This window comes from Mustela erminea, chromosome 10 (genome assembly GCF_009829155.1).
Source record: "Mustela erminea isolate mMusErm1 chromosome 10, mMusErm1.Pri, whole genome shotgun sequence".
Classification (NCBI taxonomy): Eukaryota; Metazoa; Chordata; class Mammalia; order Carnivora; family Mustelidae; genus Mustela; species Mustela erminea.
This window is the reverse complement of record NC_045623.1, coordinates 52,340,290-52,366,146: the sequence shown is the minus strand read 5'-3', so window position 1 is coordinate 52,366,146 and position 25,857 is coordinate 52,340,290. Positions and strand designations below refer to the sequence as shown.

The window sequence follows — 25,857 nt, the reverse complement described above, 5'->3', positions numbered from 1 at the left end:
ATATTCAGAAAATAAGTTAAAAATGGTTTATATGTTATAAAAATGTCACATTCCAGCTTGGCTTTCATTTATGATCATAAGGATCAATGTTGCTATTGTTATTGTTAGGCTCTATGTTTGATAATGACAAAATTGTTTGCTTCGCTTCGACTCTGTACTTATCTATTGCATGGGAAAAACATTTGAATTCATTCTTTAATATCAACTTAAAACCAACTTAAAGTCTAACCCAAAATTTTAATGACAATTTAGTTTTGTTTTATTTTGACACCAATAATCTTTTTTATAACTAAATAAGGTTGAAATCTATATTATATTTATAGGCTTAAGATCATTCTGTGAAGAGGTAGTCATCTGCATTAGTAATAGATAAGATAGTCCAAATAAAAACAACCAGATATTCTAAATTTAGCTGTGATTTTTCAATTTCTCCCATGCTAAGCAGGAAAGATCCATATTTGATTGATTTGGGAATTCTCTTTCCCTTCTTCTGCACACCCTCTGCAAGAATGACAGAGATTTGTAATGATCAAATGGAGGAAACAGGAAAGAGAACAAGAATGAATAATCCACAAAGTGGATAAATTCTTGAATAATTGAAAGTTGAGCAGGAACTTATTTAATCTAACTTCTTTTAAAAAAGGAAGGGCAAAGAAAACAATCAGATAAAGTAGTCAATTGTATCTTTTTTACTTCAAGTTATTAATATTCTGTTAATGCAACTTTGATTGGTTTCATTACACTAAAAGTTTTGTTTCTGTTTTAAGTTCCAGGATACAGAAATGTCATTTCTTATTTGAAGGTATTTCTGTGAACATATTCAAGATGGTCTTGTGATATGGTTATTGAAGTAAACATATTGTGAAAATATTACCATAGTGTCTTCACTGAGCAAGTAAACATTTATTGGTATCATCAACTTTTTATGAATAGAACTTAGTCTATTTTAAAATCTAAATACACCATTTTGACTATACTTTGCCATGTAATTATATAATTATATATATAGCACTGTCATTGGTTTTTCAGCCAAGGTTTGAATCTAGTTTTTTTTTTAGTTTTAATTTTTATTTTTTATAAACATATAATATATTTTTATCCCCAGGGGTACAAGTCTGTGAATCGCCAGGTTTACACACTTCACAGCACTCGCCATAGTACATACCCTCCCCAATGTACATAACCCCACCCCTTTCTCCCAACCCCCCTCCCCCCAGCAACCCTCAGTTTGTTTTGTGAGATTAAGAGTCACTTATGGTTTGTCTCTCTCCCAATCCCATCTTGTTTCATTTATTCTTCTCCTTCCCCCTTAACCCCCCATGTTGCATCACCACTTCCTCATATCAGGGAGATCATATGATAGTTGTCTTTCTCTGATTGACTTATTTCGCTAAGCATGATACCCTCTAGTTCCATCCAGGTCATTGCAAATGGCAAGATTTCATTTCTTTTGATGGCTGCATAGGATTCCATTGTGTATATATACCACGCCTTCTTTATCCATTCATCTGTTGAAGGATATCAAGGTTCTTTCCATAGTCTGGCTTTTGTAGACATTGCTGCTATAAACATTCGGGTGCATGTGCCCCTTCAGATCACTCCGTTTGTATCTTTAGGGTAAATACCCAGTAGTGCAATTGCTGGGCCATAGGGTAGTTCTATTTTCAACATTTTGAGGAACCTCCATGCTGTTTTCCAGAGTGGTTGCACCAGCTTGCATTCCCACCAACAGTGTAGGAGAGTTCCCCTTTCTCCACATCCTCACCAGCATCTGTCATTTCCTGACTTGTTAATTTTAGCCATTCTGACTGGTGTGAGGTGATATCTCATTATGGTTTTGATTTGTATTTCCCTGATGCCGAGTGATATGGAGCACTTTTTCATGTGTCTGTGGGCCATCTGGATGCCTTCTTTGCAAAAATGTCTGTTCATGTCTTCTGCCCATTTCTTGTGAATCTAGTCTTTTAAAATCTAAAATCTAAATACACCATTTTGACTATACTTTGTCATGTAATTATATATTTATATATATAGCACAGTTCTCATTGGTTTTTCAACCAAGATTTGAATCTAGTCTAAATATAATGAGCTTAAACCTTCAGGGAGTCGGGAAAGTGAACTCTTAATACCCTTGGAAGAGAGTTCCTCACAGGCTGTGTTAGAAAGTTTATGTGTTGTCTCAACTGAAAACCGGGGAATAGAACTTGAATTGTAATGGTTTACAAATGCTTGACCTCCTCATTTCCTAGAGTTATCACAAGTAAAAATGGTTGAAATAGGTATATTGTTAAAGTGGAGGGTATGTATCCCTCTATTTCTGGATGAATGCATTTGAAAATCAAAACAAAGTTCGTGGTAGAAAATTGTGTGTGTGTGTGTGTGTGTGTGTGTGTGTGTTAGTTACAAACATAAACTTTTTTTTTAAATCGAAAACATTGTGTTTCAGAGGACCAGACAGATCAGCCACAAAGACTTGTTAATAAAGGTGTGGATTCTATAACCAAATCTATCTTAATTTTAATAGGAAGGAACATAATGAAATAAAAAAGAATAAAAGATGTAGTGTTAAAAAATTGAATTAATTCCTTCCTATATCCGCTCTCATCTATAAACACCCTTTAGGTATTTATATGTTACCTAATCTTTGTTAATGTATGGTTCTTCATCCATAAAATTAAAACAATATTGCCTAATATATCTTCCTCATAAGATTATTAAGAGAATTAAATTATTTTATACTGTGGCTTATTAATACATGAATTTTATCCAGTATATATCAGGTACTTTCAAGTGCCAGACATGATACTAATTGCTTTACCTTTCTACCATCTAATACTCAGATCAACCCTGTGAATTAGACAAGAAATGAATATGTGATGCTCAAATATTATATCACATGAGATTATAGGGCTAGTTAAGTAACAGCACTGAGATACAGTCATGTTTCCAATCTGTGCATTTAACTCTTTGCTAAACTACCTCTTCATGTTTAGATTGAACTATGAGTTAAAGATATGCTTTAGAACTTTTCCTAAACCTTATGGCCCATATATTAGTACATATAGTAAAGTTCCCCTGAAAAAGTTTTAGAGCATTTATCTCAAAGATGTGTTAATTAGATATTAGAATAGTCATTTGGCATACTAATTCCTATTTATTTGCTTTGTTCTCTTAGGTGGATAAATTCTATAGATGTAGTACCTTAAGCCAGGTCATTTTGGTATTTGGTTCCTTTCTTGACTGAGACAATCTACTTCTATTTACTGCAGCCCTTGACTAGCACTGGAGTTAAGGGGGGGCATTCCTCTGCACCATCAAAAAGTCACATATAACTTTATACTCTCCCAAAACTTAACTACTAATGGCCTACTTTTGACTAGAAGCCTTATCAAAAACACACAGCTGATTAACACATATTTTGTGTGTTAAATATATTAATACTGTATTCTTACAACTACATAGATGAGAGAAAAGAAATGTTAAGAAAGAAAATACATTTATGGTACTGCATGTATCTATTGAAAAAAATCCATGGATAAGTGGACCTTTGCAGTTCAAATCTGTGCTGTTCAAGGGTCAACTGTATTTCTAATAATTATAGATAACATTTATGAAGCACTTTGTGCCAATTACTTAATCTGCTTTATCTCCCTGTTCTTTTCACAACTCTCTTTGAAACCATTTGTATAATCACCAATTTTCAAAGTAGGAAATTGAGACATTGAACATTTAAATGACTTGGATTAGATTACCAAGCCAGTAAGTGTGAAGTTGGGATTCCACCTTAATTCAATAGAATCTTCTTTGAAAAACTTTAAGTTGGAACTGCAAACAACTAATAAAAGTTTTTTTAAACAAGTAATTTAATAGTATTTTCACCACAACAGGGAATTCCATTTTCAGTAGAAGATAAAGAATTACAGTGTTTTTCTTAAAATCATTTTTAAATTTGCTTCTATTTCTATGTCTTGGTTTACACATAATTTAAGGAAAATTTATCCCAAGGCAAGCACCTGTAGAGATAAGGCACCAGGTTCTCCAGTATGCAATGAGCACAAATTGGTGACCAAAGAGCAAAAGCTAAAGGGTAAATGAAGTCTTATTCCCCGCTTAGTTGTTGATATACAAAGTAAATATAAATACTAAAGGAAAATGTTGAGGACATCTCAAGGATTGAATTATTGACTTCTTTGCCATTTTGTTAAAGTCTAGTTAATGAAGGCATCTTTAGGTATTATGGTCTTTCTAAAAAAGAAAATTGGCTTTTCCCATTCAATTTGTAGAGAGAAAAAGCATGAGAAACATCCCCATGTAATCTTTTATATCTGTCATTTGCAGTGGGTAAGTGACCCACCTTGGTTTGACCATCCTCCTGCTGCTTCAAGGTTTTGTGGACATGGTTGTCTAGGTCAATGGGAGGGTTTTCTTTCTTGTGTATCTATCATTAAAACGTTCCACAGAAACCTACTGCAAAATGTTCCTTATCTTTTTGTCAAATATGAAGCAGTGAATAAGACTAGTACCTTATGGAAATTTTTTACACCCTTAATAATCATTTCAAAAATTTAGAGCACATAGTACTGCAGGCATATAAGAATAGCTTCATATTTCTGCCTTCTTTTCTTTTATAGGGCCCACTGTATTGATTCACTTATATCAATTGGAATATCCTCCACATCTTTTATTCCTCTGACCTTCACATTTATTGGGCTAGGTTTGTGGCTTGCTGATTTCTAGTTTTGTAGAAAGACCTATGTTTTTCTATCACATAGCCTACAGCACAACTTTGACAGCAGATGAGCAGTTCTCCAAGGGCACTGAGCCAGACTGGTTATCTCAGACACTCCAGAGAGGACCCAAGATGAGCTGCTCACCTCTTCACTCTTTCAGGCAGATGCAGAACAACACTCTATGCAGCCAACAAGGAAGACTTGCATAAAATTTGTTAGAGACCCACAGTAATTTGGGAATCTGTTGGTTTTTTTGTGATATATCCTTAGATATTTTTCACACATATGTTTCAATCTTCCCATCTTATAAAATAAAAGAAAAAAATTATTTTCTGATTTCTTTATATCTGATATCCCCTTCCCCTAGTAGCAGCACTTACTGACCAAATACTTATTTTTATTGCTTTAAATTTGTATAGAGCCAAGATCCATCTCATGCCAAATATACAATTGTCTTCAATTTTATATCCAATTTCTTATTACTGTGATAAAATACTATTTAAATTAAAATTTATTTTAAAGTGTATATTTAAAGTGTATATATTATGTAACACTAATATATTATTACATTATTATGCTTAATTAAATGATTATCCTAAAGGTGTATTGATATTATATCTATACTGTGTTCATAGTTTTGATTAATTGTTCTTAATATTAGAACTATAGTTTAAAGAGTTTTTGCTGGGACATTTTCATGTGCTTTTTTTTTTCTTTACATTTTAGGTGTACAAGAATTTCCAGAAAACATTAAGTGTTGTAAGTGTTTAACAATTATTGAAGCCAGTGTCAATCCCATTTCTAAGTGAGTATGAGTGTTTATATTTTACTTGTATTTATGTTTCCATTGGATAATAATGTACACAGATAAAGGAACTTCACATAATAAATGAATTTTAAATGATTCATTTAAAATTCAATTTAATAGAATGATGAGGAAAATAATCAAAATAGTTTAATAAAAGATGATTAAAAGCACTGCTGAATAATGATGAAGGCCTAATTGGCACAGGATTGCATTACTTTGAAGTAATCTATGTCATCACCTTTGGTTCTCAGGCAACATTCCATGAAAGAGCACTGAAATGAAAGAAACTGTTATTAGTTATGATCACGGTGGAAAATTAACATCAAGGATCTAATGAAAGTTCAAGAGAGTACAAGAGTTTGAGATATTGATAAGTGCATGAAAATAGCTGATCATGTAATTCTAGCTGAAAAATGAATTATGACAAGAAAAAGAGACTATTTGTGTTCAGGGAAGAGCAAAAAGACAGTTCTATGAGGAAAACAGAATCACGACTTGGATGGTAAAGATGCTATGATCAGAAATGGGGCATTTGTGGCTTACGATCTGTTAGTAGAGAAATGGCATGGGAAGATGAGACCCAACATGTATCAATCAATGTTGGTAAATTATGGTTATGTCATAGGCATAGTGTGCACTGTGCAATCAAATAGGTCAAGAAAAAACAGAGTGAATGGCAAAGTCATGAATTTCTAAGTTAAATTTACTTAACAATAGCAGTGAACATAAAACCTGGAAGGACAGTAGCAGCAATATCTGGGAGAGGCTGAAGCAAATCAGTGGTATTGGGATGCAGATAATGAGGCTCAGTAAGACTGACATTATAATTATACAAAAACTGACAGCAGGATTTGAGAAAAAACTTAGGTCATCGGTTTATATTAAATTGGGGAGACTGAGAGAAACTGAAGCCCACTGGAAAGGCATTTAATGAGTAGTGTCTTTTAGAAGAACAAAGGAAGTTTATCAAAGGGAATTTGAAGGGAAATTTTTTCATCAACATAGTTGAGAAGAGGGAGTAATGAGGATGGTTTCTTTAAGGGTCATGAGAAGAGGCTGTAGATGAGACTAGGAACAGATTATAAAAGGAGATAAAAGTTTAGATGGAGGTCTTTACAGTGAATTGTTTGTAAAATAATGTATGGCCTTTGGTAGAAAGTGTGGAACATCAAGAAATAAAATGTGTTTGAAAGGGAACAAATTTTCTACCTCAAAAGTAGATTATTGAAGAGAAAAAAAAATTGTGAAAAGAATTTTCCAAAACTCTTAATCTAGAATGCAGTCCTCTCAACAAATAGACATTGCTAGCTTTTCACATAAAGACCACAGCTATATGCTTGACTGAAGTCATAATCCAGGACAGATAATGAATTCTTTTTCAAAACTATAGTTTTAGTGGCTGTATCTCTGAATTCCTTCCATATTTTGGCTTTTTAAAAGATGAATATGACTTGTTTCATTAAAAAATGTCTAACATTAAAAGCATTAAGTAGTTTGGGAATTCATAAAAAATTACAAAAAGTCAATTTAAGTTGTATACTAATTTTAAAGGGTTTTTAAGATATAATTTGTATATAGTAAAATTTACCTTTTACCTATATGGCTTAGTGAATTTTGACAAATGTATACAGTTGTGTACTACAACTATAATAAGATAGAGACTATTTCCATCTCCCCAAAAAGTTCCCTCAGCTCAATCATCCATTTCTCTAATTTCTATGATTTTGGCTTTTCCAAATGTCATATAAATAATATCATCCTGTTGTGTCCAACTTCTTTCACTTAACACAGTGATTTTGAGATTTATCCACATTGGTTGAAGAAGTGGTATTACATTCCTTTTTATTTCTAGGTAATATTCCATTGTATAGAAATACCATAAGTTATTTATCTATTCATCAGTTGATAGACATTTAGGATGTTTGTGTCAGCATATTTTTTTTAATTTATTTCTTTTCAACGTAACAGTATTCATTGTTTTTGCACCACACCCAGTGCTCCATGTAATCTGTGCCCTCTCTTAATGCCCACCACCTGGTTCCCCCAACCTCCCACCCCCCGCCCCTTCAAAGCCCTCAGATTGTTTTTCAGAGTCCATAGTCTCTCATGGTTCACTTCCCCTTTCAATTTCCCTTAACTCCCTTCTCCTCTCTAACTCCCCTGTCCTCCATGATATTTGTTATGCTCCACAAATAAGTGAAACCATATGATAATTGACTCTCTCTGCTTGACTTATTTCACTCAGCATAATCTCTTCCAGTCCCGTCCATGTTGCTACAAAAGTTGGGTATTCATCCTTTCTGATGGAGGCATAATACTCCATAGTGTATACGGACCACATCTTCCTTATCCATTCGTCCGTTGAAGGGCATCTTGGTTCTTTCCACAGTTTGGCGACCGTGGCCATTGCTGCTCTAAACATTGGGGTACAGATGGCCCTTCTTTTCACTCCATCTGTATCTTTGGGGTAAATACCCAGTAGTGCTATGGCAGGGTCATAGGGAAGCTCTATTTTTAATTTCTTGAGGAATCTCCACACTGTTTTCCAAAGTGGCTGCACCAACTTGCATTCCCAACAGTGTAAGAGGATTCCCCTTTCTCTATATCCTCTCCAACACATGTTGTTTCCTGTCTTGCTAATTTTGGCCATTCTAACTGGTGTAAGGTGGTATCTCAATATGGTTTTAATTTGAATCTCCCTGATGGCTAGTGATGATAAACATTTTTTCATGTGTCTGATAGCCATTTGTATGTCTTCATTGGAGAAGTGTCTGTTCATATCTTCTGCCCATTTTTTTTATACGATTGTCTGTTTTGTGTGTGTTGAGTTTGAGGAGTTCTTTATAGATCTTGGATATCAACCTTTTGTCTGTACTGTCATTTGCAAATACCTTCTCCCATTCCGTGGGTTACCTCTTTGTTTTGTTGACTATTTCCTTTGCTGTGCAGAAGCTTTTGATCTTGATGAAGTCCCAAAAGTTCATCTTCGCTTTTGTTTCCTTTGCCTTTGGAGACATATCTTGAAAGAAGTTGCTGTGGCTGATATTGAAGAGGTTACTGCCTATGTTCTCCTCTAGGATTCTGATGGATTCCTATCTCACGTTGAGGTCTTTTATCCATTTTGAGTTTATCTTTGTGTATGGTGTAAGAGAATGGTCGAGTTTCATTCTTCTACATATAGCTGTCCAGTTTTCCCAGCACCATTTATTGAAGAGATTGTCTTTTTTCCACTGTATATTTTTTCCTGTTTTGTCGAAGATTATTTGACCATAGAGTTGAGGGTGCATATCTGGGCTCTCTACTCTGTTCCACTGGTCTATGTGTCTCTTTTTATGCCAGTACCATGCTGTCTTGATGATCACAGCTTTGTAATAAAGCTTGAAATCAGGTAACGTGATGCCCTCAGTTTTATTTTTGTTTTTCAACATTTCTTTATCAATTTGAGGTCTCTTCTGATTCCATACAAATTTTTGGATTATTTGCTCCAGCTCTTTGAAAAATACTGGTGGAATTTTGATCAGAATGGCATTAAAAGTATAGATTGCTCTAGGTAGTATAGACATTTTAACAATGTTTATTCTTCCAATCCAAGAGCATGGAATGGTCTTTCATCTTTTTGTGCCTTCTTCAATTTCTTTCATGAGTGTTCTGTAGTTCCTCGAGTACAGTTCCTTTACCTCTTTGGTTAGGTTTATTCCAAGGTATCTTATGGTTCTTGGTGCTATAGTAAATGGAATCAATTCTCTAATTTCCCTTTCTGTATTTTCATTGTTAGTGTATAAGAAAGCCACTGATTTCTGTACATTGACTTTGTATCCTGCCACGTTGCTGAATTGCTGTATGAGTTCTAGTAGTTTGGGGGTGGAGTATTTTGGGTTTTCCATATAAAGAATCATGTCATCTGCGAAGAGAGAGAGTTTGACTTCTTCATTGCCAATTTGGATACCTTTTATTTCTCTTTGTTTTCTGATTGCTGTTGCTAGGACTTCTAACACTATGTTGAACAAGAGTAGTGAGAGTGGACATCCTTGTCATGTTCCTGATCTCAAAGGGAAGGCTGAAAGCTTTTTCCCATTCAGGATGATATTTGCTGTGGGTCTTTCATAGACAGATTTTATGAAGTTCAGGAATATTCCCTCTATCCCTATACTTAGAAGTGTTTTATTCAGGAACAGATGCTGGATTTTGTCAAATGCTTTTTCTGCATCAATTGAGAGGACCATGTGGTTCTTCTCTCTTCTCTTATTAATTTGTTCTATCACATTGATCAGCATATGTTTTCTATTGGGTAAAACCTTAGGAGTGGTATACTGGGTAGTACAGTGTGTATATGTCTAACCCTATAAGAAATTGCCAAACCCTATTCAAAAACAGCTGTCCCATTGTCTTTCCCATCAGAAATTTATTAGAGTTTCTGTTGTTCCTCATCTTTGTCAGATTTTGGTATTATCAGGGGACCTGGGTGGTTCAGTTGGTTCAGGGTTTACCTTCGACTCAGGTTGTGATCCTGAGATCCTGAGATTGAGCCCCAAGTCTGGCTCCCTGTTCATTGGGAAGTCTCCTTCTCCTACTCCCTCTGTTGTTCCCCTTGCTTGTGCTCTCTGTCAAATGAATAAATAAATTCTTAAAAAAGAAAAAAAGAATTTGGTGCTATCAGGTTTTTATTGTTGTTGTTGTTGTTTTCTATTTTTACCCACACTAACAGATGTTGTACCTCATTGTGGCATTTCACTGTGGTTTTAATTTACATCTTTAATATCCAGGTAACATGTTTTCATTATCATGTATTTATTTACAATTTTTATTGCATTTTTAGTAAATGTTCAAGTCTCGTTTTCATTTTTTTTTTAATTAATTTATTTATTTTAGAGTGTACACGCAGAGGGAGGGGCAAAAGGAGAGGGAGGGTCTCAAGCAAACTCCATGCTCAACAAGGAGCCTGACACAGGGCTCATCTCATGATTTCACGATCATGACCTGAAAGCAAAATAAGACTCAGATGCCTAACCAGCTTCACCACCCAGGTGCCCCCGTCTCTTGTTCATTTTTATTATTTTACCTTATTATTTTTGAATTATAAGAGTTTTAGGAATGCCTGGGTGGCTCAGTTGGTTAAGCCTCTACCTTCAGCTCAGATCATGATCCCGGGGTCCTGGGATCAAGTGAATTGAGCCCCCAACTGGGCTCCCTGATCAGAGGGGGAATCTGCTTCTCCTTTCCCCTCTGTCCCTCCTCCCTGTTTGTGTTCTCTCACAAATAAATAAATAATCTTTAAAAAAAATTCTTTATATATTCTGGCTAAATGTCCTTTATTTGTATGCAAATAATTATTCCTATTCTCTGACTTATCTTCTTATTTTTAAAACAGTGACTTCCAAGAGGAAGATTTTAATTTTGATGAAGAGCTATTCATAAATTATTATATTGGTTTATGCTTCTTCTTCCTGTATAAGTGATCTTTGCTAAATTCATAGTCTTAAAGATTTTTCTCTATGCTTTCCTCTGGAACTTAGGCTTTACACTTAGGTCTATGATCTATTTAAAGCTAATTTTTAGAGGTGCCTAGGTGGCTCTGTCTGTTGAGCATCAGGTTCTTGATTTCAGCTCAGGTAATGATCTCAGGGTGGTAGGATCAAGCCCTGCATCAGTCTCAGTCCTCAGCCTAGAGTAAACTGGTTCTTCTCTTCTCTGCCTCTCCCCCGGCTTGTTTGCTAGCTTATTTATTTGCATTTGGCTATCCATTTATACCATTACCTTTTGTTGAAAAAATTATCCTTTCTTCATAAAATTACCTGAGTATTATTTTATGTAAATCAATTGATCACAAGATTTTGTATCCATTCTGAATTGCCCATTTTGTACATTAATCTATATGCCTGTTCTTATATCAGTTCCATACTGTCTACTATTACTATATTACTATAGCTTTATGGTAATTCATACAATCAAGAAGTGTGAGTCCTTGCACTTTATTCTTCTTTATCAAAATTACCTGGGCTATCTATACCTTTTGCTTTTTCATATAAATTTTATAATCAGCTTGATAATATCTACAAAAATAATAAATCATTCTGGAATTTTAATAGCAATTATATTGAATCTATAAATCAATTTGAGCAGAATTAACATCTCAAAAATATTGAATAGTCCTATTCCTGAGAATAGTATATCTCTATAGTTACTTGGATATTTTAAAATTTCTTTTATCAGGGTGTCTGTGTGGCTCTGTAGGTTAGACATCTGCCTTCAGCTTGGGTCGTGATCCTGGGGTCCTGGGTTTGAGCCTCAGGTCAGGCTCTCTGTTCCAGCTCTCTGCTAGGTGGGGAGCCTGCTTCTCCCTCTTCCTCTGCCTGCTGCTCTGCCTTACTTGTGCTCTCTGTCAACTAAATAAGTAGAAATCTTTAAAAAATAATAATTATAATAAAAATTTTAAAATAAAATTTCTTTTATCAATGCCTTGTAGATTTGAACATATGAATCTTTTATATGACTCAAATTATTCCAAATATTTCATTTTTTTGTGCAATTGCAAAAGATTGTTCCATTATTCAATTGTTTATTGTTAGTATATAGAAATATAACCAGTTTTTCTTTATGGACCCTATATTCTGCAATCTCACTAAATTCACTAATTTTAGTAGTTTTTTTAGATTTGGGGTGATTTCCTATGTAGACTATCATGTCACCTGTGAATGTCAACAGGTTTGGGGTGTTTTTATTTTTTTTCATCATTTCAATCTGTGTGTCTTTTATTTATTTCCTTTTCTTTCTTTATTGTCTTGGATAGGACCTCCTGTACAATGCTGAATAGAAGAGGTTAAAAGAGACATTGCCTTTTTCCCAACTTAGGGAGAAAGCACTGAATCTTTCACCATTACATATGATTTTTATTTGTTGTTTTTTCAGTTGTTTTTCAGAATATACTTTCAATTTAACTGAGATTATTGGCAGATTCATTTAGTTGCTATTATACAGTTGAGAGCCCAGCTTTTTGGTGCCTCTCAGCTCAAGGCCACACTTGGATCCTAGAGGTTGGTACAGTTCCCAGCCTTGTTGACTTCTCCATAAGCAGTTCACAATGTGGCAGCTTTCTTCTTTAATGTCAGCAGCTGAGTAGAGTTAATATTCTAGTAAGACAGTATTGTGTAATATAGTTATGAGAGTGACATCTCATATTTTCCATACTCCATTGATTAGAAGTAAATCAGAAGTCTTTTCACACTTAAAGGAAAATCATACAAGGTCATGAACATCAGGAAGTGAGAGTCATAGAGGCCACCTTGGAATCTATCCACCATGTCTGGTTTGCTGAAACTTTTATTATTAATTTGACATATTGAATTTTGTCAAAGCTCTTTTTTTTCCCAAACATCTATTGACATGATGATATGCTGTTTGTTTTTTTTTTCTTTTTCAGTATAATGATATGGTGAATAACACTGAATGTTTTTTTCATGTTAATCCAAATTTGCATTCCAGGAATAAACACTACTTGATCAAGAAGTATTACTTTTTAAAATAAATTAATGGCTATTATTTTTTAATGAATTAATTAATGATATGCTAATATTTTGTAAAGGATTTTCCTGTCTATATTCATGAAGCATACTAGTCTGAAATTTCTTTTCTTGTAATTTCTTTGCCTGGTTTTGGTAACAAAATAAAATTAATCTCATAGAAATAGTTGGGAGACATTCCCTTCTATTTTCTGTAAGAGTTTGTATAGAATTGGAATTATTTCCTCCTTAAGTATGGGTAGAATTTGCCAGTGCAGCCCTCAAGCCTGGACTTCTCTTGAAAGTTTTTAATTCAATTTCCATAATAACAGAAGGGTTATTCGAATTAACTTTTTTCTTGAATGAACTTTGATAGCTGTCATTTTCAAGAATTTGTACACTTCATAATTTTCAAATGTTCTGGCATCAAATTTTTTTATAGTGTTCTTTTATCAACCCTTTAACATCTGTGTGTTCTCTAGTGGTGCTCCCTCTTTCATTTCTAGCATCCACAATTTGTGTCTATTTTCTTTTTTTTTTTTTTTTGCTTGATCAGTCTGACTAGAGATTTGTCAATTTAATTGCTCTTTTCAAAAAAACCATATTTGTGTTTCATTGTTTTTTTTTCGCTTTTCTCTTCATTTTCTTTGACTTAAGAGGTCTACAAAGTAGTCTACAAAGACAAAATAAGTCTTCGTGACTTACTACTTTGTAGACTTCTATATAATAGATATAGTGCTGAGTATTATCATCTTAGCTTTAGTTTTAGATGTGAACTTTATTGTAGTCTGAATGCCTTAACTAAGTCATTAGTGAAAATTATCATAATAAAATTGAAAACAACTACTTAATGAGAAAAGCATGAGCCAGCATTTACTGAGAGCCTATCCTGTCTCAGACTTTGAGATGCATTATCTCATTTTCTTCTTTACGACAACCTCATAAAGTAGGTAAACATTATCTACATACCCTTTTACAGATAGAAACACATGAAGATAGCATTGAAATTCCTGAGATCCTTTCACCAATTCTGAAAAAAACATTTGATTTTGGTTTAAATTAAAAGATACATTTTGAAAATATGAGACATTTTAATGCATAATAATAATGACATTGCTAATAAATTATGGCACATCCACTCGATGGATACAGAGATTATATATAGGGTAACCATATGTCTCCGTTTGCTCAAGTCATCCCAGTTTAAACCTCTTGATGTGAAATGATTAATAATAGCTCATTGTTAATTCTCAAAAATGTCCTAGTTTGAATGATAGATAATGTAGTCACTCTGATTATACAGCAAAATTGAAAGATAATTACAAAGTAAAGGGGTAAAACATGATACAATTTTGCAGTGATGTTAAAACATTTAATTGGAAGCCAGATTTAAAATACATGAGATTGTAATGAGAGTTGTGTTAAGAAAGTAGAATTATGAGCAATATTTTTCTTTTCTCTTTTTATTCCAAATATTCTATAATATTATTAATTTTATAATTTATACATTTAAAATTTGTAGAGTTTGTCATTACTATGGGAGAAATAATCATTTAATCACTAAAGAAACTCTGGAAGTGGATAATAGTATCATCATTTTACAAATAAGGAAATTGAGTCTTGCAAAGATTTATAAAGGTCAGAGATAACTGTTGAAAGAACTATAATTCAAACCCAGGTCTTCTAACATCAATGCCTGTATGCTCAATCACTAAAATATATGGGTGTCTGTTGTATTATACTTTCTTTGTGTAGTTTGAATATACCTTTTGACTTCAAGTGATTAATAAAATGAATGTGTTTCTTTAGTGGTGAGAGAATTATTTGCCAATATACATAAAGAACTTCTTCTTTGAATTTTTTATTAGATCAGTCAAATGTGGAAAGCAATCAGTTACTTTTCCTTTCTTTTAAGATTTTATGTATTTATTTGACAGAAAGAGAACAAGAGAGCACAAGAAGGGGAACAGTAGAGGGAGAGGGAGAAATAGGCTTCCCACTGAACAGGGAGTGTGATGATGTAGGGCTCATTCCCAGGACCCTGGGATCACGACTAACTGGTGCCCAAGGTAAATGCCCAATCATCTGAACCACTCAGGAGCCTTACCAATTACTTTTGGATAGTAAAATCATTTCCTTATTGAGAACTCCTTAACTTACTGTAAAATGCTGGATTTCACTGGAGAACTTGGAGGAGGATAACCCGTGATTTTCATCTTCATCAAGTTTATCTAGCTTACTAGATAGTTAGATAGCTACTATATAGGTGGATAGTTAGATAGTTTACTAGTATCTTCCTCACTACTCCTTGTAAATTCCTCTGGAAATGGTAATATTGATAAGTGGGGCCATTTTCTTTATTAGAAGCTACAAAATTGTACCATAAAGTTAAAAATAAATGAAATGATTTTCTTTTGCATACTTACTGAATTTATTTTTTAAATAATGTGTTTTAGACTACAGTGCTAGCTCATTGAGGACATTCTTAAAACTCATTGTCTTCAAACAATTTATAATTTATCCCTGGAATAAAAAATACCTAACACTTGTATAAAGCAATTGGTTTCAGTGTTTGGTATAAGCAGTTTGATATAAAATAATTGGTAAAATTTTGCTAAATCTGTGAGTAGAGTTCTGTAGAGAAAGTGAGAAAGAAGATACTAATTTTTAATATAAGTACAGAGTAACTATTCACTGTTGAAGTGAATTGAAATAAAATATACATAGTATTAAATAAAACATATTGCATAAATAAGCACTTTAATTCTACATCTTTTTTTTTAAATAAGAAAAGTTTGATATAAAATGTCAACACATCTTTGTTTATTACCAGACTATCTTACTTTGCATTCTGGTTTTTCATATAACTTATTTTTAGCAGTCCAATTTTACAATTGGAGCCTGTACAGTGTGGCCAATTCTTAAATTCTTAAAGTGTTCTATACAAGAAACCAGATTTCCTTGTAGCATAAGAAAAAGCCTTTGCCTGAGAAGCAGCAATAAACAAATATATTTTTGATCAAAGAAGTAGTATAATATAATACCATTTACTGTACATACATATGCAGAATAGTAGACTAAGGGAAGCTGGACTAGTTCAAACTGTCCTTAAAACTAGGAAATTGGCATTTTAAAGCTTTTTTTATGTATTAATAGCTACCACATTAAAGTAAATTATTAGATCAAAGGTTTTAACATTCTTGTCATTTTACATGTATTAATCTTCTTTTTTAAAATTCATAAATGATACCTTCTTTCCAATGAGTATAAGAACCATAAGGACATTAGGGCAAGATAGTAATTAAATGTATATTGAAATCTGTTGGACATCTGGACCATTATCATAAAAATTGTTATACTCTCAGGATATGAACTAATATATTTCAACAAAAGATAACTTAGAGAAAAACAACAATCTCTCATAGAATTGTTTTTAATTCTGTAGAATAAAATTCAAACCTTGGAGTTAAGCTTTAATACCCTCTAAACCCTGTCCTCTAAACCCTGTCCCCTACCGATATCCTCAAATCTTAATGCCCAACACTGTGGTACAGAAAGTATTTTTCTCTAGAACTCATCTTCTCTTACTCTCTTAAGGTGAATTCTCACCTCTACATTATTCCTCTGCCTTCTTTCTCTTTTTCTATTTTCATGAATCCTACCTCTGTTTAAAGGAAATTTGTGGAAACAACTTCTATGAAGCCATAAAAAACAATCTAACTTCAAAAAACAAACTGGAACAAGATATTTGCAACAAAAATAATCAATAGAAGAGTACCCTAACAGTGTGTAAAGAATTCGTACAAAGTAAGGTAAAAATATTAATTGCGTTTAGTTTGGATTCCTCAGAAGTGGGTGTTTAGAAAGAATGTAAGCACTAGATTTAGGATATGGTCTCAAGGATATGGTCTCAAGAAATCCTTATCAAGGGTGTGTTATCCGACTATTTACTATTATGGACAACTGGACCTTAATCTCACTGGGAAACTCTGGGAAACAGTATAAAACATGTATCAAAGTGGTGGCACACATAATGGGTGAAGGAGCTGAAGTATTTATAGTCTTGCTTAGTCGTTAGTTGAGGGCTGTTCCTGAGGGACATTAATTTCTTATGATGAGGGCTATAAGTTAAGTAATCTTTATACACCAGGACATATGTTTAAAAATATTTACAGAAACTACAATTATAATAAAATAAAAACAGCTGTAATGTTCATTAAAAGGAGAATAATAAATTGTGGTATAGTCATACAGTGGAATACTATGATGATCAGTCATCGACATCAAAATGGGTGAATTTCACAATTCAATACTAACTTTTAAGTTCCAGGAAAATATCCATTGTGTGACTTGATTTATATAATATTTTAAAACATGCAAAAACCACACTTTCCTTTAGGGATTGAAGTAGGTGGAGTATAGTAAAACTAAAAAACAGAATAATTAACATCATTCAGGAATTTGAGGAACAAATAGGATGAGGCGGTTAGGGAAGGGCATTCAGAGGTTCTTTCAAGGTACTGCTTGTGAGATACACATGTACTCTTTTAGATATGTAACTTTTCATAACAAAAGATTGGGCATAGGAAGAGAAACCACAGTATCCCAGAAGGAGGAGGAGGGGAAATAGGAAAAAGGTGTACCAGAAGCCAAGACAGAGAGAACATCGGTGACAACTGCTACTAGGCAGTGCTGGATACAAAATGAAATGGAGTTAATGGAATTGGGACTTAAGGGGTCATTGGAGGCTTTGGTGAGTGCAGTTTCAGTAATAGAGTTGGGATAGATGCCAGAAAACAATGGCTTGAGGAGTAATGAAGAGCAGTGGGTATAGGCAAGTCTTTAAATAATTTTGTCAGTAAACTCAAGGAGGGAGGTAGGCTGTAATTTGAGATGAAGACAAATTTGAACATTATTTAGGGGTATTTTGTAAAAGAACATAGTAGTGTCTAGACCGCTGATAAAGGCATTTAAAAATGTTTAAATTATAGGAAAATATTAAATATTCTAATAAGTCTCCAGGAAAATTGAGTTAAATCTTTTTGGTGAAAAATATTTAAATATTTCAAATAATTGTTTCATCCAGCTTGTAAATTTTCACAAAGGATATTTCTTTCAACTCTTTTAATGACTCAAAGCATTTCGGGTTCTGTGTAGTCAGAGTTTCAATGTTCTTGGTCATTTTTGTGGAAAATTAATTGAACAAATTTGAATTGCAGTGTACATGAATTATCACTTAGGGGGTCAGAATACTTATCCCTTCCTCTTGGGCAGTTTTAGTCATCATTGCAAAAAGTATAGAAACACGTTAATGATTTCATGAAAGAGTAAGTAGATATCCTTGCCTGACTATAAATATGAATATTCTGTTGAGAAAGAATATTAAATTTAAAATTACAAAACATGGCATACAACTTGAAATTTCTATAAAAAATATCTCACTGGTGTGCATAAGGTTAGGGCAACAGTAGGAGATGATGTCGCTGTGACATAAATCTCCACATAGGAGAACAGTGTGGAGGTGGATGAATGCCATTTATTTTAAAAACAAGCAAAATTTTCAAGCTGTAACAACATGCTCAATAAATTCTTCCATTACTATGATACCAAAGGAGAATTGGAAAATGTATTACACTTCTATTTTCTCTCCTTAGAGATATATATTTTTGTTCTGTTTCTATGGCAACATCGATGCAGTGACTAAACCTTTAACTCCTTTCTAGACTCCCCGATGGCTTCACGCAGCTTCTAAATCTGACCCAGCTCTACCTGAATGACGCCTTTCTTGAATTTCTTCCAGCTAATTTTGGAAGGTAAGAATACAAAATTTAAATGATGAAATTTTATTTCACTTTAGATGAGTAGTTACCAGCGCTAGTAGTTGAGGCTTCAAAGGTAACAATTATGATTAAAGACTCATTATTATTCATTAAGTGAGACAATGTTACTTCATGAAACATTTTCCAAAATGAAGTAAAATTTGGTTTTGCATGTCATTAATAATCAAATAAATTCCAGGTGAATTGAAGAATTAAATATACAAAAAATAACGTCAGAGGTAATCTGGAAAAAATGCACATGAATATTTATGGCTCTTGGGTTGGGAAATACCTCTATAGTTTAGAAACAAAGGAAATTACAATAAGTGGGTAGATAGACTTGAGTACATAAAAACATTTAAAATAAAATAATATCAGAAAATATTTTTAAATTAAGGGAAAACAATAAACTGGGAAAACATTTCCACTATATATGGAAGCAAATTATATCCTTAAGATATAAAGAACTCTTACAAATGAGTAAGATAAGGTTCTCATTAGAAAAGAAATGAGTAAATGACATCCACAAGGAATTCCTGATTAAATGGACAAACTGGTAGTGAATACATGAAGTGTTTATCCTCACAAACAATAAAAATAATATGAATTAAAATGATAAAGAGCTTTATGTTCTATCATATTACAAAAATTCTTTATACAGTACAAGGAAAAAAGGTAGTCTCACATAGCTGATGGAATTTCAGAATGTTACGACTTTCATGCATAACAGTATGCTTTAAAAGATTTGAAAATATTTACAACTACTGCCTTTGTAATTTATTTCTAGAAATGTATGATATTCTTATCAGATACTACGCTAAGATTTATAAACAAGGATATTTGTCATTATTTACAATATGAAAAAAAGTGGAAACACAAATCAGTCCAGGAGATTAGTTTAGTATATTATGGTACCTCCATGATAATAGTATGTCAATTTATAATCTGGTTTAGGGAAATATTTTTTTAATTCTGATAAGTTCTGTTTAGGAGCATATTATAATAAAATATATAAATTATATTTCACCAATTTGAATATAATATATGATTGAGATAAAAGACTGGTTCCTTGTTATTTTCATCTTCATATTTTTCAATATTTTCCAGGTATTTTACAATGAACTATTTTTTATATATAAAAGATACATCTTAAAAATTAAGACATTTTAAATTTATCATCAACTGTATTTTTCTAAGTGATCACTTTTGAAATTGTTCAAAGAATAAATTGGGTAATAACTCAATACCTATCTGTTGGTGTTATGAAGAGCTCAGTAGAATAATTAAGTCTAACATGTAGCAGCCTCATTTTATATGCAGAGAATATATCAGCATTTCCCAAGTTCCATTACTTTTGCAGATCATGATATCATACCACATATGAACACCATCTAGTTAGATGGTTTTTAAAATTCACAGATCTTCAAAAGAGCATTTGCCAAGTTTCTAAATGAATTGGCACTTCAACATTTGTTCATATAAACTGTCATTTTTTTTTCTGGTACTGACTGTGACAATACAGAATCTTTTGAATTATCAAATCAGAGAATATTTATCACCCTAGACCATACTTCTTTGTCTTAAATTTTTCTCAGTTCTCTTTTAGTGGTCCTAATGTCAAGGAAGATATTTGGCCAAACAGAAAACATAGTACCAAACCACTTGGAATTAGAATTTAATTTTGTGTAAATTGTCTGCCAAGATATGCTCTACTTTAGTCTACTAAAGTCTACTTTAAGACTTAAGTCTACTTTAAAGACTAAAGTCTACTTTAGTCTACCATGCCCTATTATAGTCTAAAAAGATTTTTAACCTTCAGCTGGAGAATTATTAAATTTCCTTCCAAAATGTGAGATTTGGTGCCCCTAAAAGCCAAAGTAGGTCACAAAGTAACTTCATACTAGTACAGATATTGAGAAGAGTTGAGACATACTGATGCTTAAGAAACCCATTTTACTAGCAATATACCCATGCTCTGAATAACTGAATCATTTTTTTTTCATATAGAAATTAAAAGCTTTAAATTTAAAGTTAAATTAGAAACTTGGTCACAGTCAAAACACAAAGAAAAGAGGAAGAGACCTAGATGAATATCTAAGAGCCAGGTAAATGTGGGAGAAATACTTCAAATACTGAAATATTCCCCAAACACCAAGAATTCAGAGAATCCAAATAATATTTGTTCTTTTTTAAAAGATTTTATTTATTTATTTGAGAGAGAAAGAGATAGAGAGAGCATAAGCTGGGGGAGAGGGAGAAGCAGCCCCCTGAGCAGGGAGCCAAATGCAGGGCTCTATCCCAGGACCCTGGGATCATGACCTGAGCTGAAGGCAGATACTTAATTTTGAGTATCTTTGAGCCACCAAGGCACCCCTAACAGTTGTTCTAACGATCGCCTCAACAGAGTACATTTTAAACCTCAGTTATAGACATTTTAACAATAGTGTGTCTCACACCATAGAGCTTAACAGGTAGGTAAGTGTGAGATGTAGGAACCTAAATAGGAGGGTTTGATTAATGCACCAGAGTCACAGTGATAGAATATGACAGTCTGGATTTCACCCAGATTCATCTGACCACAAAGCTCAAGCTTTTAACTAGTGTGCTATATTATTTTCTTTACAAGTTCACTTAGAGTCTCTTGAGGGAGAGTATTGCCATACTCCAGTGAACACAGGACCTAGTATTAAGTAGATATTAAAGAATCTGTTACCTACAATTAAACAACAGTGTGTATATTTTTATAAAACATGAAATTTAGAACTTGGACCCAATGATCTCTTTGTATGATCTTTATTTTTAGTAAACCAGTATTTGTCATTGTCCAATGTTGATGCAACCCTACTTATAATTGATCTGTATATATAATTCTTTAAAGTCTGTAACCATGATGTGTAAAGTTCAGACATAGTTGTTTGGATAATGCAATGATTACTGACTTTCTCATAGGAATATTGTTTTATACAGAAATATTAAGGAACAGTTTTTTTATTCGCTTTTATAGACTTGTCAAATTGCGGATCTTGGAGTTAAGAGAAAATCATTTGAAAACTCTACCAAAGTAAGTGACTGTGTATTTTGTAAATTTCGAATTGTGACTTTAAGTAGTAGGAAAAAAAGGACTATTTTTATTTTGGCTGTGCTTAGCCATTTTGATTAAGTTAATTTTTCTACAGTTTTTTCCTAGAGCCTGAAAAGCACAATACACTATAAGATTAATATTAAGTAAGAATATATTGTGCTTTATAAAACTGTGTAATTACAAGTCAATGCAGGCAGAATCCATTTAAGGTTCTTCTCATAGCGGAACATGCACACCAGGAAGTTACCGCATTGAAACTTATGAAACTGACATTTTTATAGCTGAAAACAATCAGCAGTTTCAAAAGGTTCAATCTAATCACTTGCTAATTCTTCAAGTTAATTTATGGACTGTGATAGCTTTCAATTTTTAAATCAAGAATATGAAAAAACATTTCATAAAAGTGATTAAAATTTTTCTAAAGATCCAAAATGGTTTGTCAGAAATTTTATACATTCTTTCAAACTATTTTTTTTACTAGTCTATTTAAAATTTGGTTTATTTAAAAGCACAGGATATTTTTATGGGAAAAGTAATCCTCCAAATTGTATGCAATGTTTAGTTTAACAAAATACTTTGTTTCATCCTGCCTTGCCTTATTCATGTCTAATAATAGAATTTTGTCTTGTACAGAAAAAAACATTTTTGAAAGTCAAAAATTATTTGAAATGGGGAATTTTTTACCCAAATAAATCAAAAGGACTTGTATATGTTACAATTAAATTATTGAAAGTACTATACTGCTATTATTACCTTCCTACAGTATTGCAGAAGGTTATGTACGGTGATTAATTTTCCAACATATAAACAGGACTTTAAGACCTTTCTACTGCAGGACCAAAACTCAGTTTTTTTAATCCTTTCCCTAAGCTAACTAGACTGAATTTCACTGATTTTTTTAACCAAAATATCAATACAAACCTTAAAATACATTCATATATGATATTATATATGAAAATTCTGTCAATGCAATATTAAAGTTTTAATAATGATATGATTTCATTTTAAAAATATAGAGATAAAACATCTATTAATTCCCCCATAAGTGGAAGACAAAGAGAGAACATGAAAATGAAGAGATGTTTCCAAACCTGGACACCCTGCAATTTTGAGTAGCTTTTCTCTAAGCCAAAGCATTATACAATATAGGTCTAATGGAGGGCACCTCTCCCAGGTTGGGGGTAAACAATGATGGGAAAATGGTTGAGAGTGTTACTTGTTTGGCAGTAATCTGCAAATGCAGCTAGTTGCTAACATTGCCATCCGTAATGCTTTAAATGTCTACATTTAAAATAGAATGGATATATGACTAAGTAGAAACCAAATCGCAGACAGTAAAAGAACAGTTGTCCCCTTCATCTAAATGTATACGTTTAGATCAAGGAGAAAATATGAGTATGTGGAGGAAAATCCTTTCCCGTCTGCTTTCAAATAATAGTTTTGATGTAAGTATAAAATAAATCTGACACAGATTGTCAGGTTTTTAAATATATATGTATTTCTAAATGGAAATTTTAAATACAAATTAAAATCTGACCATATATTGATAATAAGCACTTAATATGAGGTAGTTGTGTTAACAGTTCATAGTAAGGAGTAATGATGCTCATAGCTGGTGCAAGGGCATTCTGTAGGATTTTAAATTGTGGCACACTATCAAAGAAAATAAAAATACTAGACTATTAACTATTATATTTATAGTTAATATAATAATATAGTTAATATCATATATAGTTATATAATATATGGTTATATATTATATATAATATATAGCTACTTACTATAATACATATATAGTTAATATAATATAATAATTATATTAACTATGTCTGGCATTAAAAAACATTGTAGAGATGTGTAGAAATGGCACTGGGTCTCCTTGGCAAACCGTTATGCATGCATAAGTTGTATAGTTATTTTAGTTTTGCATTTAAAAAAATCATTTTCAAAGTTATATCTGATCTAGTCTGCTATTTTTTAACATATCGACAATAATCTAAATAACCAAGGCCATGAATAAAATACAGAGAATATATTTTAGCTTTGCTGTCTATATGATGAGAATTGCATAAAGTTTTGTCTTGAATAAAAATAAACATTTCAACATATTAAATATAACACCTTCTAATCACCAATCTAAACCTGTAACTAAGAGAAATGTGAGAGCTTTCTACTATCCTTTATTTTTTTTACTTCCAAAGAAACTAAAGGAAAAATGTCGTTTTAGGAACAACAATTTTAGTTTTGTAATGATTTCTCCAACAAGAGATAGCTCATGCTTTCCTTAGAGATATAAACAAGATGCTCAGTTTTTATATTGCATCCTCAGTGATTTTCTCTTATTTTCATTTTGTCTTAAAACTCAATCTGTGCAAAATGTGAAAATGTGTAAGAATTATAATATAACCTACATTAAAATGTGTATCCTTTAAATAAACTAATATTTTGACATAACAACATATTTTGACATATGCAGATTCTAGGACAAATTCTTTTTGTTATTACATACAAGTTACTATTATAAATTGTTTCTTTATGATCATTCTTCTAGGTATATGAATGAGTGAGAAAATTTAATTTCTCAGATACACATTTGCCTAAAAATCCCTGAAACAGTAGGTCTTGCTTATGTGTAATAATTGAGGATATTGAACATCTGAAAAAAACAAATAAGCAAAAATTAAACTTCTAGATTTCACAGTATAATTGTCCTCATAGCAGAATTATCTCCTAAATTACATTTTTTGAGGGGAAGCAAAAAAAATGAGTTTTTCCCATTTGGGAGTTTTTACACAACCTATTTGTCTATCTAGAACTCTCTCACCAAAAATTTTTGCATGGCTAGACTTTACTTATGATTTATATCTTTCTTCAGATCTTACCTCTTCAAAGTACATCACATAAGTTTGTCCCTTCTTAGCCTTTATGCCATTCCACTATTCCTTTTGATTTCGTTCATATTATTTATGGTTCTCTAAATTGTTTTGACTCTTTGTTTACTTGGAGGTGATCTCCTCAGGAGAACATAAGTTCTGTTACGAAGACTTTTTTTTCTCTGTTTGGCTACTGCTGGGTTTCCAGTGCCTAAAACAGTATCTGGTAAATAGTTAATAATAAATAAATAAGAATGCCAATATATTGATTCACAATTAGAAATATCTGTTATATGACCTGGACATTTTGTGTCACTTGATTACTTTTCTCCATTGAAAATTATAAGAAATATCTAATATTTTAATCAGATGAGTCTATCAATAGCTGATAGCTGAGCTTAGGTCTTTAAACCTACACGTAACAAACACACACACATACACACGCACACACATGCTCCCTCTGGTGGTTTTAAGTTACACATAATAGCTAAGGCACATCAAGGGAGGAAAATAATTTCAAATTAAGGAAATTAATATTTATAACAACTAAAGAAACTCCAAAAGTAGTGTAACATTTCTTTGCCTTTGCTATTAAAATGTTATACATTTAGTCAAGAAACATAATATTCATAAGATAAAAATGAGAGGAGAGAACAGTATATTTAAATGAAATTCAGGAGGTGTCTCGTTAGCTCCGTCAGTTAGACATCCAACTCTCGGTTTTGGCTCAGGTCATGATCTCAGGGTGTGAGATTGAGTCCTGCATGGGATTCCATCTCAGCACAGAATCTGCTAGAGAGTCTCTCTCTCTCCGTCTCCTTCTACCCCTCTCTACCATGCTATCTCCCTCTCTCTATATATAAATAAATCTTAAAAAAAAAAAAGGAAATGAAATTTAGGAATTATTTAGGAAGTAATCTAACAACATATTAATAGTGATAATGGTAAGTTTTATTTTTAAATAAAAATGCCCCATGTCTGTGAGAATGCCTTAAGGACCCACATACAACATACATATAACTATTCATAAATGGCATTGAAATATATAC

General features: G+C 32.5%; 1 protein-coding gene across 11 annotated transcripts in view; it reads left to right on the top strand.

Annotated features, from left to right (window-relative positions):
• Positions 1-25,857, top strand: part of LRRC7 (leucine rich repeat containing 7) — a 559,049-nt gene that overhangs the window by 275,669 nt on the left and 257,523 nt on the right. For all 11 annotated transcript variants that reach the window (XR_004276033.1, XM_032301472.1, XM_032301475.1 and 8 more), the window contains exons 5-7: positions 5,457-5,535; positions 18,758-18,847; positions 21,858-21,914. Coding sequence is in view for 10 of the 11 variants with exons in the window: in XM_032301472.1 (XP_032157363.1) it covers positions 5,457-5,535; positions 18,758-18,847; positions 21,858-21,914 (226 nt within the window). In the remaining variant the exon portion in view is untranslated. The remainder of the gene's footprint in view (positions 1-5,456; positions 5,536-18,757; positions 18,848-21,857; positions 21,915-25,857) is intronic.